The sequence below is a fragment of the Pyrgilauda ruficollis genome, unplaced genomic scaffold, assembly GCF_017590135.1.
Source record: "Pyrgilauda ruficollis isolate IOZ18807 unplaced genomic scaffold, ASM1759013v1 scaffold95, whole genome shotgun sequence".
NCBI classification, from domain to species: domain Eukaryota; kingdom Metazoa; phylum Chordata; class Aves; order Passeriformes; family Passeridae; genus Pyrgilauda; species Pyrgilauda ruficollis.
Window position 1 is genome coordinate 423,719 of NW_024531599.1, and position 18,484 is coordinate 442,202.

At 50.7% G+C, this 18,484-nt stretch overlaps 1 protein-coding gene across 2 annotated transcripts; it reads left to right on the top strand.

The window, feature by feature from the left end:
- The first annotated feature begins 4,921 nt into the window (after positions 1 to 4,921).
- On the top strand, positions 4,922 to 18,484 carry TMEM183A (transmembrane protein 183A). 2 transcript variants are annotated; one of them, XM_041489555.1, is made up of 8 exons: positions 4,922 to 5,076; positions 5,783 to 5,872; positions 8,902 to 9,057; positions 11,219 to 11,378; positions 12,797 to 12,977; positions 16,172 to 16,252; positions 16,879 to 17,034; positions 18,011 to 18,484. In XM_041489555.1, the coding sequence occupies exons 1-8, from the start codon at positions 4,980 to 4,982 to the stop codon at positions 18,194 to 18,196; spliced, it is 1,107 nt and encodes a 368-aa protein (XP_041345489.1). In that variant the 5' UTR covers positions 4,922 to 4,979; the 3' UTR covers positions 18,197 to 18,484. The 2 variants fall into 2 exon arrangements, with proteins under 2 accessions (XP_041345489.1, XP_041345490.1); XM_041489556.1 differs by having other exon boundaries at positions 11,222 to 11,378.

An 18,484-nucleotide genomic window follows, 5' to 3' on the forward strand; every position in this document is an offset into this window, starting at 1 on the left:
CTGACACAGAGCTCGGTGCTGGGTGGATGCTCCAGGACTGGAGGCAGCACTGAGGAAGGCAGGAGGAGACAGCACTGGGAAATCAGAGGACTAGGAGAAGGCCATGGTAGGACCAGGCTCACCCGCATTCCTGCCCTCCCCTCGGTGTAAGGTAGAATCTCGGGAAAGGGATGCAAAGGGACAGTTTGGGAGCATATGGGGGCCTGCCAGAGGCAGAGAGCAGCTGAAAATCAAGTCCCCCTCTACCGGGTTAAGGAATCACTGCCCCCTTTCTGTCCCCCATACCATGCGGCCTCGGGGGATGTGCCCACCCTTCACCCCCTGCCTGCACACCCAGTGGGGATGGGGCAGCACATCTCCCCGGTTCTCGGTCCGCGGCCAGCAGACTGAGGGGAGCAACCCTAGCTCAAATGCTCGGTCTGCCGGTAAAGCCGGGGCAGAGCAAGTCCCCCCTCCAACCCAGCTCGGGGTAAGAATGACACTCCCCAGCTCAGACTCAACCCAAGGGAAATGAGGGAGCTCAGCACACCCTGACTCAGACACCCCCTCCAAGGGGTAACGGGGTGGGAGATGAAGCACCCTTGGAGCGACTCAGCCTCTTCCGGGGGGGGAGGGGGGAGAGCATCTCCCGGGGCACGGCAGGGCTCAGCATCCCTACTGCGGCCCCGCCCGGGGGGCAATGGGGAGCATCCCCAGTAGGGGGGTGGGGGGGACGAGGGCAGAGCATCTCCGGGGGGTGGCAAAAAGGGCAGAGCCCGCCGAGTCCAGCGCCACCGGGTGCTGAGCATACCCACGGAGGGGGCCGAGCATCCTCTCGGGGGGCAGCAGAGCATCCCCGGGGGAGGCAATACGGGCAGAGCCCTCCGGGTCCGGTCCCACCGGGGGGCTGAGCACCCCCCGGGCGGCCCCACGGGGATCACGGGGGCAGAGCTCCCCCCGGGCGGCCCCGCGCAGGGCTGAGCATCCCCCGTGGGCAGCGCGGCCCCGCCCGCACTCACCGCCCGCCGAAGTCGCTGGAAGCCGCCGCTGCCGCCGCTGCCGCCCCGCCCTGCCCCGCCCACTGCGTCACGGTCCCCGCCTGGACACGCCCCCGAGCAGGCCCCTGAGCGGCCACGCCCCCAGGGGAGGGGGTCGGGGGTCAGGGCGGAACCGGGGGCCGGGGACCTCCCGGGGACAGGAACCTCCCTAGGTACAGGATCCCCCTGGAGAGGGGAGGGACCCCCCCTTTGGGCCTTAAAAGATTTTCAGGAGCGACAGGAATTCCCCCAGGGAAACTCTTCTTGAGGACAGAAACCCTCTTGGGGGGCAGGAATTCCCCCAGGAGGACAGAAGACTCTGAGGTGGGGCAGAAATGCCCTTGTGGCAGTAGGAAACTCTCTTGTGGGCAAGGTTCCTCCCTGGGGAATGGGCTTAGAATTCTCCTGGGGGCAGGAACGTCTTGGGGGTTTATAAGTCCCCACAGGGGCAGGACTCCCCAGGGATCTTGTCCAACCCCGGAGGGAGGGAGGCAGGAGCAGACATGGGCTCTGGGGTGTCCCAAGCCCTGGGTGCCCCGTCCCCCACCACCATGTGGGGAGCAGCGATGGGGCCAGGCAGTGACCCCCAGACTCTGTCTTAGCCCCCTCCTCACGCTGCAAAGCTCAGTTCTGAGCCCTGGGGGGATGAGATGTGTCACGCCAGGCCCCCCTCGAGGATGTCTTCAGCATCATAAATGGGACAGAGGGCACTTCAGTGGGAGCAGCCAAAAACCCACCTTGCTTCATCATCCTGCCCTGCACAGGAGCATCCTTCACAAACAATTAATTTGGGAGCCTTGGAAGCACAGCCCCTGGCACAGGCTTTGGGATCCCTCAGCAGTCTTCACCCAGCCAACCAAGGCGGAGCTCCTTTCTGTGACCCCGCTGGGAAAAACTGGGATCAGTAGCATCATCACAGAGCAGCACCCTCCTCTCTCCAGGAAGGACATCGAGCTCATCCTCAGGATTTTTGCTGGACCACCCTGGGGAAGTCTCACATAAATGCCTCCAACCCACCAGAGGAGGGAGTGTGCTGGATCCGCCAGCCAGACTCAGGAACAACTGCCTTCAATCCCAAGAACATTTCATCTCTTTTCCACATGCCAGAGTTTTCTAAGCCAAGACAAGCTTCACTTTTTAAAAATAATACTGTGATACAGTTCTCAAATAACATTGATGAATACAATAATCCAAGGAAAACATTTTCAAGTAAAGAGGGGTGTGCAGCCAGGAGTACCAGGATCTGCTTTATTGACTGCCATCCACATTAATTTGTATCCATTGCTTTAAGAAGAGATGGATTAGGAGTAGCCTTTCTGTCAAGGCATGGCATTTCCTGCCTGGGATGATCAGAAATTTTCTCAATCAAATATGTTCCTTGCTGATAAAATGCTCTTTGTGTATTTAAGAAACACTGAGAGAAATAGGGTCAGGCAGGGAGGTTATGGACATACCATCTCCTGGCCATACCTGGGAAGCAGAAGGAATGTGGATTTCTTGGATTTGTCCATATTCTGTGCTTTATCCTGCTCTGGGGAGGCCCAAGAGCTGACACCACAGCTGTGAAAACATCTCACTGTCATTCCAATCCTCTCCTGAAGTTTTGTAGGAAAGGGCACAAGTGGGAATGCAGCACTCTGGAGTGTTCAGAGTCATTGAGGGAGAATGGGGCAGGGCTGGGCTCTTCAGTCGCCGTGTAAACCCCAAAGGAGGGGAGCAGGATTCCTTCCACCCAGTTTACCCCAGGACTGGGCAGGACTCCCAGCCAGTTCCTGCCAGTGCCCACATCCCCTTGTGAGCAGGGCACAAGCCCTCAGGGGACACAGGCCCCAAAATCACCATCAGCCCCTGGGCTGCCAGTCACGATTTCCCTTTGCAGGTCCCCTGGAACCAATTCCTCCCCCATGGGGTGGCACCACTCCTTCAGCAAGCTCCAAGCACCCATTTCAACCCTAAAAAATAGCAAATGCAGTTTACAGCTGGTGCCCACCCTTCGCTGCTCCCACCACAGAGGTGTGGGTGGCACTGAGAGCCCGTGGTGTGGGCTGTGCTTGGGCACTGCTCAGTGGGTGTCTCCTGGGAGACTCCAAATCCTCTGAAATCATCAGGATCAACCCTGCCAAGACTGTCTTTTTAGTGTCAGTGGCATTACTTTATCCTTGGCCAGGGTGTGTGTGGCCAACAGAGTTCCAGCCTCCACACAGACAGAAATACAAAACCTTTCTACGTGTTTATACAAAACAAACAAACAAACAAAAAACCACCACCACCAACAACAACAACAAAAAAAAAAACAGGACTGGAGAGTGAAGTTACCTCAGGGGCTGTCGTTACAGGGAGGACGTGGGGGCAGTTCCCTCAGAGATCCATGTTCTGGGAGAAATGGGGACGCACTTACTCAGAGGCCCTCATTACTGGGAGCACTGGGGAGCCAGCACCCTTAAAGGCCTTTGTGACTGGGAGGACGGGGTTCTCCTCATGCCGTTCACCTCAGCGACCCTCAGTACTGGGAGGACTGGTGTGTGGGGATCCCCTCAAGCACCCTGCTTTACTGGGAGGGGGCAGTTACCTCACAGACCCTTGTTATAAATGAGAAGCTTGACTAGGCCAATATTCAAGCAGCAATCAATTTATTAATTAATATGGTAAAGTATGAGCAATACAGCGCTGGGTACAGTGGGGAAAATTTTCCCTCCAACTTCACGCCAATAGTTGGGGCTTACAGGTATTTATAGGGGTACTCGTAAGCTTTCTCAGCAGTTTCTATTTCAAATTTTTATGTCACAATTCTACACACTATTGTGATTTAGTTTTTCTCAGGATGTATCCCAGAAAGGAGTATCCCCAGATGGTGGGATCCAGCTTCCGAAAGAAGAAAGAAGTCTCCCAGCTGCTGGTGAGGACCAGATTCCAGATGTGGGTCCACCTTTTAATTGCAAGGACTATAAATCTCATAGCAGTGATGTCCAGCTTCCCTTGGTTGAAACCATCAATCCTTGAGTTGATGTTCATCTTCCTTTCTCAAGCTGCTTTTCAATGTTTTGTTAAGGCATCAAGATAAGCATGTTTCCTTTTTTTATATTCTAAAGCTATAGTTTCAAAGATCCTGACTACAAGCAATGTTCTAAAATTATACTTCAAAGGTTATTATTGCAAAACTTTTTTTTTGCTAAAGCAGAAAGTTCCTGTCAAACAGCAACATCCTTAAAGCTTTAATTCGAATGCTCCTAAATCAACTTAAGACTACATAATTGCAAACAAAGGATAGGTTCAAAGGCCTTCTTCCATGCTTTACTTCCTCAGTTATTTATTAGAATTTTTATAACTGTCCCATGGTCAGTTTCCACACATATCACAATCACAAATACACACGTTGCTTGTATGTACCTGACACGAAACACAGCTGTGTATTTCACACCCTCATACTGGACAGGGAGGATTACGGGAGCCCCATTACTGGGAGGACTGCGGCAGGCTGGAAGCCCCTCAGGGCCCCTGCTAATGGAGAACTGGGAGGGGGCAATCCCTCAAACACCCCCATTATGGGAGGGGCAATTACTTCACAGATCTTCATTACGAGGGGGGATCTCCTCAGGGATCCCCTTTACTTGGCGGAAATCTCCTGAATTTGAACGGGGGGAGTTTCCTAAAGTGCTCTTGTTACTGATAAGACTGTGAGGGGAGGGAGAAACCCTCAGGGACCCTCAGCACTGGGAGGGCTGGGAGGGGAAGCCCCTCAGGGGTCCCCGTTACTGGGAGCGCTGCAGAGGGATCCCTCAGCACTGGGAGGGGAATCCCCTCAGGGGTCCCCGTTACTGGGAGCGCTCCCTCAGCACTGGGAGGACTGGGGGTTATGTCACAGCCCTGGTGACGTCAGGGCGGCGCGCGGTGTCGCGGGGGTGACGCGGCGCGGGGCGGGCGCTGTGGCGCTGTCCCCGCTGTCCCCGCGGGGCCCGGCCGGACATGGCCCCGCGCGGCCGCCCCGCCGCCGCCGCCATGCCCCGCAGGGGCGCCCGCAAACGCCTCAAGTTTCGCGCCGACGACGTGTGCTCCGAGCGGGGTGAGAGCCGGGCCGCGCTGGGCCGGGCCTGCAGGGCCGGGCCTGGGCCGCGGCTGAGGGGGGCCGGGGCTGATGAGGGGAGCGGGGACTGTGAGGAAAGGCGGGTCTGAGGTGAGCTGGGCCGAGCTTGGCCGTGCTGGTGCACGCCGAAGAGGAGGCCTGGGCCCGCATTAGGGCCTGAGAGAGGAGATAGTTAAAGGGCCTGGGCTTGGCCTGGGTGAGGGGGATGAGGGGAAGGAGGACGGTCTGGTCTCACCTAGGAGTGAGTTGGGCCCTCTCGCGTTTGTGCGGGCAGAGAGCTGCATCCAGGAGGGATCCCCTAGCAGGGTTCTGGAGGGATGTGTGGCAATAAGACCTTTTTGCCTGTGGAGGAGGAGCCTGAGACCAGAGGATCAGCCAGGCTGGAGTTGGGCTGTGTGAGGGAGAATGGGATTATCACTGGCTGAGGTGGTGGGAGAAGGAGAATTGCATTGAGCTGGGTGGGGACGTTGGTCCCCTGAGCCTGGTAGCCTGGTCTGGAGTAGAGACTTTCTGGGGACTGCTGGTCTGCATGTCTCTGCTGAGGCTCATTTTCTTGTTTGTGCATCTCCTCCTCGAGCCTCTGCTCCTCTGGGGACTGTTCCCTTTAATCATCGTGACTCTTAGCCCTTTTGTCCCCTCCCCATAATCCCTAATCCCTCTGACTCCTGTTTCCCCCTCTCTGCAGTGACGGTGGCAGATTATGCCAACTCAGACCCAGCTGTCGTGAAGTCTGGGCGGGTGAAGAAGGCTGTGGCCAACGCAGTGCAGCAGGAAGGTGAGTATGCCACGGGGCCCCAGCCTTACCCACACTGCCTTCAGGTTTTGCTCTGCATGACATGGGAAACTCCTTTTCCTTAAACTGAGAAAATGTGTTGTCCTTTAGTGCTGAAAATGAACCCGTGCTACTCTGTAGACAACCAGATTTAGACAGAAGGTTTTGCAGAGATCCTGCTGCAAGAATTGCTGAGTCTTTGTTACTGCCTGAAATGGAAAGGCTTGGGTGTCATCTCCTGATTGAAGCAGAAAATAACATTATAAAAGTCTTTATTACCACATATTAAACTGTAGATAACTTTATTAGCAGGCTAGACAACCAGATGTTAAGGATTTAGACAGGAAGTTTTGCAGAGAGCCTGCTGCAAGGATTGCTGAGTCTTTGTTGGGTGTCATCTCCTGATTGAAGCAGAAAATAACATTATAAAAGTCTTTATTACCACATATTAAACTGTAGATAACTTTATTAGCAGGTAAAGTTCTTTGCCAGGGGAGTAAGGTTGTAATAGGTCTGTCAAACATGTGTTGTGAGGAGGTCTTGGGAGGGTGTTGCTGTTTTTTTTGTGAACTTTGCAAAGAAGGAGTTTTCCTGGAAAGGTAGTGCAGTATTTTGTTATCATCTTTCTCCTTGTCTGGGAGCTTTCTGAGCTAACACACCCCACTTGGTTGAGAAATGGTGATGTTTAGGCCTTTTAAATGTAGCTGTCACACGTGTTGGGGTGGATGTTGTGTTGACAGTGATGACTGAACTTTTCATCTTGCATTGTTGGAGGCAGTATGCATTTGGCATGAGTGCCTGTCAGGGGCAGTGGTGCTTCTGAACATCCTCTTCAGCTTCTACTTCTCAAGCTTTTAAGATCAGGACACTTCCCTCTTTTGTGGCCTCCTTTGTTTGGGGCTTCCCTCCTCCCAGTCCTGCTCCTGTTCACCCATCTGTGTTCTGTCTCCTTGAGGCAGAGTCCAGCACTTCAGCATCATGCTGGCAAACTGCTGGTGTTCTGTTCTCCCTGCCCCCAGCATCATCTGCTTCACCCAGTTTATCCCCTTTCCTGCTGTGTTTCTGGCTCACCTTCACCTCATCCTGGTGCCTCCAGGTCACAGCAGTTCCATGCCCACCCCTTTCCCAGGTCTTTGCAGTGCAGTCTCAGGGGTTTCCCCTCCGGATTCGTTCTTGGGATCTCTCCTCCCCAGCCCCAGGGCTGTGCTCCAGCCTTATCTGGTGCAGCCATGACTGTGCTGCAGCCTTATCTGGCCCAGCCTTATCTGTGCGTCTTGGGGTGCCACGCGTGGGGACAGGAGCTCCAACCTTTGGCCTTGCTGCCCTCCAGAAACTCCGCTCAGAGTAAACCCCCTGCTGGGTGGGACTGCAGCGGGCGGGGCGCCTCCCACAGCGAGTATCCCATGGGAGCTTCATCATCCCATGGGAGCTTCACCGACAGGGGAGCCGCGGCCAGGAGGAGCTTTTCTGGGCTTCTTTCTTACCCATTTTAGTGCCCAGGATGGGAGGATTGCAGGAGTGAGGTGAAGAGAGGGTGCCTCTGCAGGATTGCAGCGCAGCCATTCACTGCTCGGTGGACTCATGCTGTTGACTCAGAGGTTGACTTTTTCGTAGCAGAGTGGGGTGGACTCTTCTTCTAAACCCCACTCTGAGTCCCTGTCAGTTTTGTACTCTTGCTTGGCTGCATTTGATGTCCTAACTCACTGCCATTTGTGTTGCCACATATTTCACTCTCTTTTTACCTATGAAAGGTCATGTGGAGAGGGCAGTGGGTGAACAACTGCCATGAATACATCCAGGTGCCAGGAAAGCATCCAGTTTACAGAGCAAACTGTGCAAAGCGAGGTAGAACTGGTTTAGCAAAGCACTGAGGTGTGTCTAGTCAGTAGGTACAGTCAAGCCCTGTCTGAAGACTTTCTATCTGCTGTCTTTTCATTTTATTAAAACCTTGTTTGGTGGTTAGAAATGAGAATATTTTTCACCTGAGTATATTTTTAGTTTCTTGTTGTTGTTGTTTGTTTTTCTGCCACTCTGTGATTCAAAGAGCACATTTTGCTCTTCAGTGACTCTGGTGACTGCAGTGACTGGAACTGGCATGTATAAAACCTTCCTAGGCTTCAGTTTGTGCTGAGTAGAAAAGCTTGAACACTATAAGCCTCCTCTGACCTCACTGGTCATGTTCTATTCTTCACCCGGTTTGTTGGGTTGAAATTCAGCTCTTTAATGAATTTCACAGGCTGTTTGTTAGCCTTGGTGCTGCTGTGGCAGTGCTGGTCTCTGTGGCAGTGCCTCACACAGCTGTAATGCAGGGCCACACCTTTCTTTTCCAAGACTGTCATTACTGACTCTCATGTGGACTTTTCTGCCCTAATGAGCCCTCAGTTTACAGATTGAGTTTTAAGAATAATATTCCTGAACAGGAATATGTCTAAACATGTCCCCAGATACTGGAAAAAAACGGCGCCAAGCTCCAGCTGACTCAGCTGGCTGTTTTCCTTGCTAGGCCAGAGCCTTCCCCTTCACTAAATTCCAGGGTAAGTGGAACTCCTGTGCACTTGCCACTGAGTTCCAGCTCCAGTGGATTGTGTCATCGGCCACAGGACGGTTGTTCTGCTGCAAAGGGAGTGAGTCTTCTCCATGCTCATAAAACAGTTCCAGAGCAGGTGCTGGCTCCAGGCTGAACGTGGCCATGCAAAGCAACTCTGCTGTTAAGGGAAACCAGTTACCCCTTAGAAAGAGCCTGTTGTTTTATTTGGAGCTGTAAATAGCTTCAGCTAAATCAGTAGGATCTGCATAATGTTCTGGTAATCATCTTCATTGTTCGTTACTTAAAACAAGCAGCTGAATAATTATGTTTCCCATTCACTCACCCCTGCTAATCTTTCTCTGACAAGGTAATCCTTGAGCTCAGGATTTACTTGCTTGTGTCACTCACCAGAAGGCTTTAAGGCAGTGGTTCCACTGAAGCATCTCCTGGACTTGGATCACCTTTTCCTCTCTGCTGTTGTACTTACTGTCATTTTTCATTCCAGTAAAATCCCTGTGTGGTTTGGAAGCTTCCTGTGTCCCTACTGAGGAAGTTCTCTCCGTGTCAGGAGAATCCTGTGACAGCAGTGATGAGATGGATACCAAGGAGAGCATCAACGGGAGGGCTGCCTCGAGGAAAAAGAAGAGCAAAAGGCACAAAGGTGTGGTCACCTGTCATCCTAGGGCTCTGTGGGCTCCTGGTGTCCAGTATGGGGGATGCTCATGCTGGGGATTTACAGGATGGTCATGGGGCTCTTGGAGCATTCTGGAATTTGTGTGTGCACAAAGAAATGCCAAGGGTTTAGTCACTTGTAAATCTGCTGGCACTTGGTCACAAGAGCCGCATTTGCACAAAGGCACAGCCTGGGGCATGAAATCAGAGCCTGAGAGCTCCTTGCTTTTAACAAATATTCCTCAGCCTTGGAAAACAAACACTGCTATTCCAGAGTTGTGCAACATGGGGTGGTGGCAGCAGGTTTGCTTTGGGGTTGAAATGCTGCTGTCCATGATGCATTTGTTGGCAAAACACAAGCTCTGTTTTCAGTGTGTTTCCAAGGCTGTGGTTTGTTGCAAATGGGTTTACAGGGCTCTTTTTCCAGCAAGGAAGTGCATTTGATCCTAGTGGCACCTTAATACATTAATTCAAGGGAGATGTATCCTTCATCAGTTGCACTTTGTGCAACTCCATAGAAATCCATTGACAATGCAGTGTAAGCATCAAACAGCTCTGCTGGACTGGGGAACCCTGCGGAAGTTTCTAGTATCAAGTTGCTTTCAGGTTGAGAATCAAATTTTAACCAGTTTTCTTGAGCTTAATAGCAATTTACGTAGCACGTGATCATCCATCCACCACAGACTGAGGGTGGACAGTACTTCCTCTGGGAAGGGAGTTAAAAGAGGTTAACCTCTTTTATTAAGGCATCCTTCAGAATCCTGGCAAAATAATATCTGAGTGGCTGGAGCTGTGAGACTGGGAAGACAATATTCTGTTCTATCACAGCCTTGTCTTGTTTCTGCTACATGTTTAGGGAGGAAAAAATGGTGCTAGAACAGTGATGCTTCTGGCTGCCCTCTGAGTTCAGCAGTGTCAAGTTTGATGGCTTCTTGAGGCAGAGCTGACCCAGCAAAATGGGTGTAGCAGCCCATTGTGGGTGTGCCTGCCATAAATCTGAAGTGCTGTGGGGAAGTGATCACATCCAGAGCTTTCTTTGGCAGCTATCACATGAGGATAAAGAACTGCCCTTTGTATTAACCTGACGTCTCAGAGTTAGATCTGGCACCCTCAAGTTCCCAAACACCTCTTCTATGCCAGAGACCTCACAGCAGCTTTTCCTATTAGCATTGTGCACAAGTTGTGTTTTCCTTCTCTGTTCTTAACTTTCCTAATGCTCCATATTGTTCACCTACTTATATTCTTTAAAAGTATTTTTTACTCCTAAAGTTGGAGCAATTCTGTAGAAAAAAGTGTGGTGTAAACTACAAAACACTCCAGGAATGAAAGGAGTGTGAGCCCTCAGTTCCGGCTGAGCAGCTCTGACACCTCTGAAAGGAAGAACAGGCCTTTCTCTCCATCTGAATTGCATTAAAAGTTCACATCCAATAAGTTTTAATGAAATTAAGAGATTTAAGAAAATAAGCTGATTGCCAGATGCAGAACAGAATTTCCCTCCCTGACAGAGATCCTACCAAAATATTGTGACCACTGGAACAAAGACCTGGTGGTACCAACTGGACAAGCCTGGCAGTACCAATGATCACAGTCTTCATGTGTGAAGCTATTTTAGTGACCTGTTGAAAAATGTGCCCTTTTCATTAAAAATGCAGGAACTTGGCTCTCCTTTACATAAAGTTGCCTCTTTATTTGACATCCAGTTTTTATTTCTCAACTTCAGTGTGGTATTTCAGCTGTGCCAGGGTCAGGCATCACAACAGGGTCCAGAAAGGCTTTGTGGTTTCCATCCTTGCACACAGCACTCACTTGGACAAGATGCTGAACAAAATGACCTAATTGTGTATGCTTTGACCTGAGCTGCTGGATTAGAAACATCCAGAGAACCCTTTCAGCCTGAATTCCTTTATGAATCTGCCACTTTGCCCATTTGTGCAGTGGGGATAACAGTGGCAGGGGAGGTGTCATGGCTGCGTGGACACTGATGGGAACAGAGAGCAGGGCCCACTGAGGCTGTGCAGACTGGGGCTTGGGCTTTCCCTGTGTGTGTAAATCAGCGGCCCACGTGTGCTGCCAGGTGTGCAGCATGTGTCTCTGGGTGGGAATTGGTGCAGATGTGATGGCCCGTGCTAATACACCCTCGTTGCCTTTAGAAGATGCCGAAGGGGGAGGAGGAGAGGAATATCCCATCGACATCTGGCTGCTCCTGGCTTCCTACATCCGCCCTGAGGACATCGTCCGGTTCTCTCTGATCTGCAAGAAAGCCTGGACTGTCACTTGCACTGCTGCCTTTTGGACCAGGCTCTACAGAAGGTGAGACTCTAGAGGGTTTTAAAACTGGTTGTGGGAGGTGTCGGTAGAGAGCAGTTCTCTGCAGAGCTGGAAATAAGGGAATAATTCCCTGTAGGCCTGGGCCCTGTGTTTGCACATTGACGTGGTGATGTGGGCCGCTCTTGTGGAATATTCTTATCCCTCAAAAACAAACTGGGAGAGCTGGGGTTGTTCAGTCTGGAGAAGAGAAGGCCTGGAGAAAACATCCCTGTAACCTTCCAGTACCTTAAGGGGGCGTATAAAAGGCAGGCAGAGAAACTTTTTATGGGTGGGTGGTGACAGGGCAAGGAGTAATGGTTTTAAATTGAGGGCAGAGGGCAGGGTTAGATTGGATGTTAGGAAAAAATTATTGACTGTGAAGGCTGTGAGGTCCTGGCACAGATTGCCCAGAGAAACTATGGCTGTCCCATCCACAGTGGTATCCGAGGCCAGGCTGGAGCACCCTAGGATAGTTGAAGGTGTCCCTACCCGTGGCAGGGGGTGGAATGAGCTGAGCTTTAAAGTCCTTTCCAACCCAAACCATTGTACGATTCTAAAATCACATCTGCTTTGGGTATGGAAATGGATCTTTGTGGTGTATTCCTGTATGTTCCCTGTAAAATCTCAGAGCTTTATGTCCTTTTCTGCTTGCCATGGCCCAACACTTGTATATATCAACCTATCCAAGTGTGTATGGCATGGTCGGTGCTGAAAGGCAAATGTCATTGATGGACAACTTGCCCTGCCTCAAGCTTTAATCACAGTCACCTCCGTGTAATTTGGGAATTCTGGAGCTGTACAGTGACAGGAGTAAGTGAAAGCAGGGAGGGCAAAGGGGTTGTCAACACTTGATACAAATCCTTCTGTCCCAGTACATTCCACTGGGATATTCCTTCAGGAGAGAATATTTTCTTTACACAGCTCTACCTGTTGCCCAGGAGGCACAAGCAGCAGGGGCACAGAGTAGAGTGGCTGTGGTCATCCTTGCCCCTGGTTTTTAGTGTGACATTCCCTAGCAAAGGCTCCTTTGGAATGTGATCAAGTAATAGCCCTTGAGTGCAGGTGTTCAGGCTGCTCAGGCAGTACTGAGAGCTGCATTCAGTTCACCTGGGAGTCCCTGGGAACCTGCAGCAACCTGCAGCCCTTTGTGCAGCCTGCAGCTACATCCCCGGCTGGTCTCTGGGCAAACTACAAATTATTGGGAATTGTAGTAGGATGTGTGGGCTGGAAGCCTGCCTGGGGCAGGTCAGGGCTTTGAGCCTGCCATGTGATGTCCTGTCAGCAGCACGCCCTCCTCACAGCCCTCAGGGTTGACCAGAGTCCTGTAGTCTGTCATACGTGGAGTTTTCCCCTGGCACGGCTCTGTCCCTGCCCTGCCCTGCTGTGCCCTGGAGCTGACACCATTCCTGTGGGTTCTGCAGGCACTACAGCCTGGACGCGTACCTGCCCCTGCGCCTGCGCCCCGAGTCCATGGAGAAGCTGCACTGCCTGCGCGCCTGCGTCATCCGCTCCCTGTTCCACATGTACGAGCCCTTCGCCGCCCGCCTCTCCAGGAACCCAGCCATCCCAGACAGTACTCCCAGCACTTTAAAGAATTCCAGAGTAAGTGGCATCACTCAGGAGCTGGGATTTGTCTGAGGTGTTGCTGTTTCTGTTTGGTTTTTTCTTTCTAGAAGAAAAACAGATGATATGAAGATGGTCACCAGTGAAGCTGGTGTAGGATGTCATTAACTGGGTATTCTCAGTGGGATTTGTAAAAGTGGGCTGGTTACTTGTACCTGTAGAGTTACTCTTTGGAGTAACTTCTGCTTAAGTCCTACACTACACTATTTTAACCAGCAAAAGGGCCCTGGTATCACTGGATATCAGAACTGCCAGGGATGTTTGCAGCTTCCCTTCTTCTGATCAAGGCTCCATAGGATCAGCTTTTATATGTTTTGCTTTATTCTGACACTGCCAGAGTACATCTTCTCTCTGTAACAGGCCTCTGGAGAGCTCAGGAGTGACACTGATGTCAGGAGCTGTGTCACCCTGCTTTCCTGCAGGTCATCCATGGTCTGGTGTGTGGGTGAGGTGGGGTGGTGATGCTGGGGTGAGCATGGCAAATGTGCAGAGCCAGTGTCTGCTTTGGGACTGGGCTGCACTTGTGTTGGGCTGTGAAGGGTTTGTCTGTGGTGTGGGCAGGTAATTCCCTGTGCTATCCCAGCTTGGAGCACTTGCATATCATTCCTCTTTAATTGCTGTTGACCATTAACTCTGAAATGCCTTTGTGTCTCTTGTTTGGTTTGAACTTGCAACTGGCCAATAATCTGTGAGCAGCTTAAACAACGATGTGAATTCTCTACCCTCCAAATCCTAGGTCAAAAACCTGTTGAAAGAGGTTTTTGGAGCCACACTGAAGTTGGTTTCGTTGAGGAGTTGTTCTTTCTCTTCTGTTCAAAATAGAGGAGCCTCATCTATCTGTACATGACATCCCACCTTTCTTCCTTCCTCTCCCTGTCACAGGCTGTCATGGGCTTGGGGAGCATCCAGCAGCACACAGGAGGTGGTGCTGCAGCACAGGGAAAAGCACATGGCTCTGTGTGCGGTCTTACTCTGCATCCAGAGCTCCTCATTCTCTTCCTGAGTCCCCAGGCTGGGGATCTTCGTTCTTACCAACTGAAAAAGCAAAACACTTGGAGGAAATTCCAGTAGTCCTGAGCCCAAGCTGCCACTGCTAGTGGCTGTAGGAGCTGAAACCCCAAGGCAGTGCTGGCAGGGTTGACATTTCGGGAGGATTCCTGGTGACATCATAACGGCTTTGGTGCCCACTGCTAGTGCTTCTCCTGTACTAACAGATGGAGGAGGATCCTTTAAGTGCAGTCTTTCATTGTTCAGCTTTTAAAAAAGGAAATTAAATGGGGACAAGACTTTGTCAGAGCAGTAGAGGTTTGACCTAACCCCTTGCAGCATGAAAGAGCCACCCTGAGTGTGGTCTTGCTGTACTACTGCACTGCAGGACTCTGAGCTCCACTTGTGTGACTGTGCACACAAATCCCTCAGCACAGAGGGTTTGGAGGAGGACCTGGCACTGCCTCCCCACGTTCTGGCTTTCCTGGGCTTTGGTTGTACCTTTGTGGGTTGCTGACACTAACGGCAATGCCTACCTAAACTGCATGTGGCTAGAGGAGAGCCCAGCCCCGGGTGTTATCCAACCTAGCTTTTCCTCTTTAATTTCCTTTTTTCTTTCCCTAGCCTAGCTTGTGTGGGACACTGGAGCCGTTATGGTGTCAGCAGAGGTGTTTGCCCTTTAAAGACACCCCATTATTTTGGGCGGAGCGGCCCCGCACGGCGCGTCTGAAGGGCAGGACGGCTGACCCGAGGACGACATCCTCTGCCCCTTAGGAGGTACTGACCTTTTGTGCTTCACTACTTGCCATGACCAAACAGGTTGCTAGACCAGGCTGCCTCTGCAGGTGAACTACAAATCCCACTGATGGTGGAGTTAAACTCAGCAGCATTTGCTGCTCATCTGAGTTCAAAGATATGGAGAATGTTTTTATTGGAAAAAACCTGAGGGCTGCTTCCTCCCAGGTGGAGGTATTCCATGCGTGTTTCTGAGCTTTACTCCACAGAGCTTTGTTGTTCACCTCATGAGGATTGTGGAGAAAAAAGGTCTTTTAAGGACTTGTTTGTGGATGTGACTCAGAGTTGAAGTAGAGGGTCTTGTATCCCCCTTGGTCTCTTCAGAGCCCCTGTAGTGGAGGCTGGCTCTGGCTTAGTTTTATTAGGATCACTCCGTCCTGGAATGAAGTTAAATGTGTGCTTTGTCCTGCAACCTAGTCAGGCCTTCTCTCTTCAGGACAGACTGTGTATGGATCACAGGGATTTCTCTTTACCCACATTATTATTCCTCCTTTACCTGCTGACACTGATGAAAGATAAGACCAGCTGTGATGGGCTGGCATCTGTGGTGTGGAAAAGCTTTGTGGGATGGCTGGACTGACTTGTCAGGTTCTTTCCTTAGCTGTTGAAGGCTGGTTGCTTGTACTATGACTGGCAGGCAGGGATTTCCCTCCTACAGGAGTTTTTCTGAGCCTTCTGCTCTAGAATGAGCTCCTGGGCTGGAGCCTGTGGCCCACACAGTGATAACCAAGTGAAATTGGAGCAGTCCTGGTGTATGTCTGCGTGAGAGAGCAGTGCTGGTGACTTCTGAGGCTCTTTGAGGCTGGTTTCTCATTTTCTTTTGAAAAGAGACAGAAGGTTGGTCAGACTGTGCTGTCCTGGCAGTGGTTTTGGACTCGAAATGATGACAGTCAGTGCTGGTAATGGCAAGGTCAGGGTCTCCATTTGACACCACAATGGCTTAGGAACTTCTTCATCCATCACCTCATAGCTCATGTTGGGGTCTTTGCATTTCCCTCTGGATCCTTTCCTTCTCAATCCTTATTCTGTTCTCTCTTGTTCCTCGCTTTAACCTTGTTTGGAACCCAGTTTAATGGGAGTTGCTGGTGGGTAGAGGGAATGGGTGAACCTGCGCCACTCATACCTGCCCTAGGAAAGGGACAAATTGCACATCAGGATTTTGCTGTTTGGCACATCAGTGACTACGTGTTGCATGAGGAGTTGGCCAGCTTGAAACTGGGAGATCTACACTACTGACAGGGTTCTTTCAACATAATTAATTTGAATAAGCGGCTCCTAATTACTCCTATGTAATTGTGTTTTCAATTGGAAGCCTTCATGATCTGTTAAAACTTATTTAAAGTGGTGCTTCTAAGGGTTTCATAATTTTGTGTTTCTTTTTTCCACCTCAGTGTCTGCTTTTCTGGTGCAAAAAGATTGTAGGGAACAGACAAGAAGCAATGTGGGAATTCAACTTCAAGTTCAAAAAGCAGGTATGAAAGAACCAGATCAGCTGTGACTTGTTTGAAGCAGAAATTATTTTTGGGGGGTTGGGGGGGTAGAAGGGAAGTGGAAACTTTTTGTCCATTCAGAGAATAAATACAAACAGATTCCTGTGGTAAACTGAAGCACGTTGTGCAACTACACTCAGTTTTCAGTCTGTGTTATCAAGACATTTAGAATCCCACATTTTTATTTCCTCCTTTGGTATCCTTTCCCTGCTATAAGATGTGGATCATCACCGCTGATTGTTACCAAAAACCAGACTGTCTGACTGCAGTGGTCAAAATGTTGACCAAAATCTGAAACTTCTTGTTATGCCATTGCCAAGATTTCTCAGAGAAGTGAAGGCAGCCAGCACTGCCAGGGAAAGCCTCCAGTAGTGGGTGTTGGGAGAAGCCAGTAATTTCAGGCAACCTTGGGAATTGTGCAGCTTTCCCCTCTAAAGAAATGGTTCTGAAAATTGCCCATCCTGAGTGACGGCATTTTGTTATTATTGTGACACTTTGCCCAAATACCTGGGGAGGAGGAGAGAGACCCTGCCAGGCCACACTGGGGAGGAGCAGCCAAACCCAGCAGAGGTTCCTGCTTTTCTAAATCGGCCTCTCTTTCTTTCAAGTCTCCCAGATTTAAGAGCAAGTGTTGCAAAGGTCTCCAGCCCCCAATCCAGTATGAGGAAGTGCACACAAACCCTGATCAGGATTGCTGCCTGCTGCAGATCACCACCTTCAACTTCATCTTCGTGCCAATCGTCATGGGCATGACCTTCACCTTGGTGAGTGGGAGAAAGCTGCCAGGCTTTGCAGATGAGGTTCCTGTAAGGACATGAAGTGAGCACCTGGAATCTCCTGTGTTGGAAGGGACTCACTGGGTCCCCTACTCCTGGTCCTGCACAGGACAACCCCAAGAATCCCACCCAGTGCCTATTTTGGGCTGTATAAATCCTACTGCTGTATCAGCAAACCAGTTCTGGGAATCATATGGTTAATTAAGAGAGGAAGTGCTCAGAATCTCAGTTTAACTTCTCCATTTCCGTTGGCTCTTCCCTGTTTGGTGCACTGAATAGAGAGGATGTAGAGAATGTGCCAGGAGCTGTGGCTGTGCAGCGTCTGGCTGCAGGTGTTACCAGAACTGCAGCAGGTACAGGAGACAGGGAGCAGTACAAGTGGAGGTCTGCCCCTCACAGGAATATCTCTTTATGGCAGTAAATTCTGAGAGGAAAATCTCACATGAGGAAACTCTTTTGACTGTGTGTTTGGTCCCTGATTGGAAGTAAGGGTTTCAGAAGTGGCCAGTACTCAGTAGAGGTTCTGTGTGGCCTCACTTAGGGGCTGGGCAATGAGTTCCAGACTTCTCCTGACAGCCGCTTGCTTCCAGGTTCACTTAGAATCAGAGTCATAAAATTACTTAGATTGGAAAAGACCTTTAAGATCAAGTCCCAGCACTGCTGTGTTCACCCCTAACTCATGTCCCAAGTGCCACATCCACAGGCCTTTTGAACACTGCAAAGGATGGTGATGCCACCACTGCCCAGGCAGTTCCAGTGTTCTTTGACATCCCTTCCAGCTTCCGGCAGGATTATTTGGGACTGCCAGCCAGCCAGCTGGTTTGGATACAGTGCTGTAGCCTAGAGAATGTGACTGTGAAACACCCTGTACAATTCAGAGGAATTTATAGTCTAGAAGTGTCATGTTGAGAGCTCTCTTGGTCACTGTGACTCTCTGAAGCAGCTCTGGTCTCCTCTCTTGCAGTTCTCCATCTCGGTGAGCACGGACATGCGGCACCACCGCGTGCGCCTGGTGTTCCAGGACACGCCCGTGCGCAACGGGAAGAAGCCACGCGTGGAGCAGGGGGTGCAGGTGGTGCTGGACCCTGTGCACAGTGTCAGGCTCCTGGACTGGTGGCACCCACAGTACCCCTTCTCCCCAAAGGCTTAGTGCTCTCCTGAGGCTGCAGGAGCCCACAGGGGACTGAATCTGGCAGGCTGAAGAGAATTTCTAGGAACCAGGAAATCCTATTTTTATTTCTGAAATAAATTCTGCAGTCTCCTTGCAAGTGGTTGAAGCTGCTGAGCTAGTTTGTATGTATATAACTTCTGGTCAGTAATGAGCAGAGCTGAGTGTAAAGCAGAAACTATTTGTAAACACACTTTTATGTAAAATTGACATTTTATGATTTGAAAGGAGCTCCCTGGAACTGTTCATTTAAAATCCTTTTGGTGCTAA

Bases quoted from the DNA above. Each gene is read 5' to 3' on its own strand.
- TMEM183A (XM_041489555.1), top strand. From the start codon at position 4,980: ATGGCCCCGCGCGGCCGCCCCGCCGCCGCCGCCATGCCCCGCAGGGGC. The intron at 11,379-12,796 runs GTGAGACTCTAG...TGGGTTCTGCAG, and splicing joins TGGACCAGGCTCTACAGAAG to GCACTACAGCCTGGACGCGT. The intron at 12,978-16,171 runs GTAAGTGGCATC...TTTCCACCTCAG, and splicing joins GCACTTTAAAGAATTCCAGA to TGTCTGCTTTTCTGGTGCAA.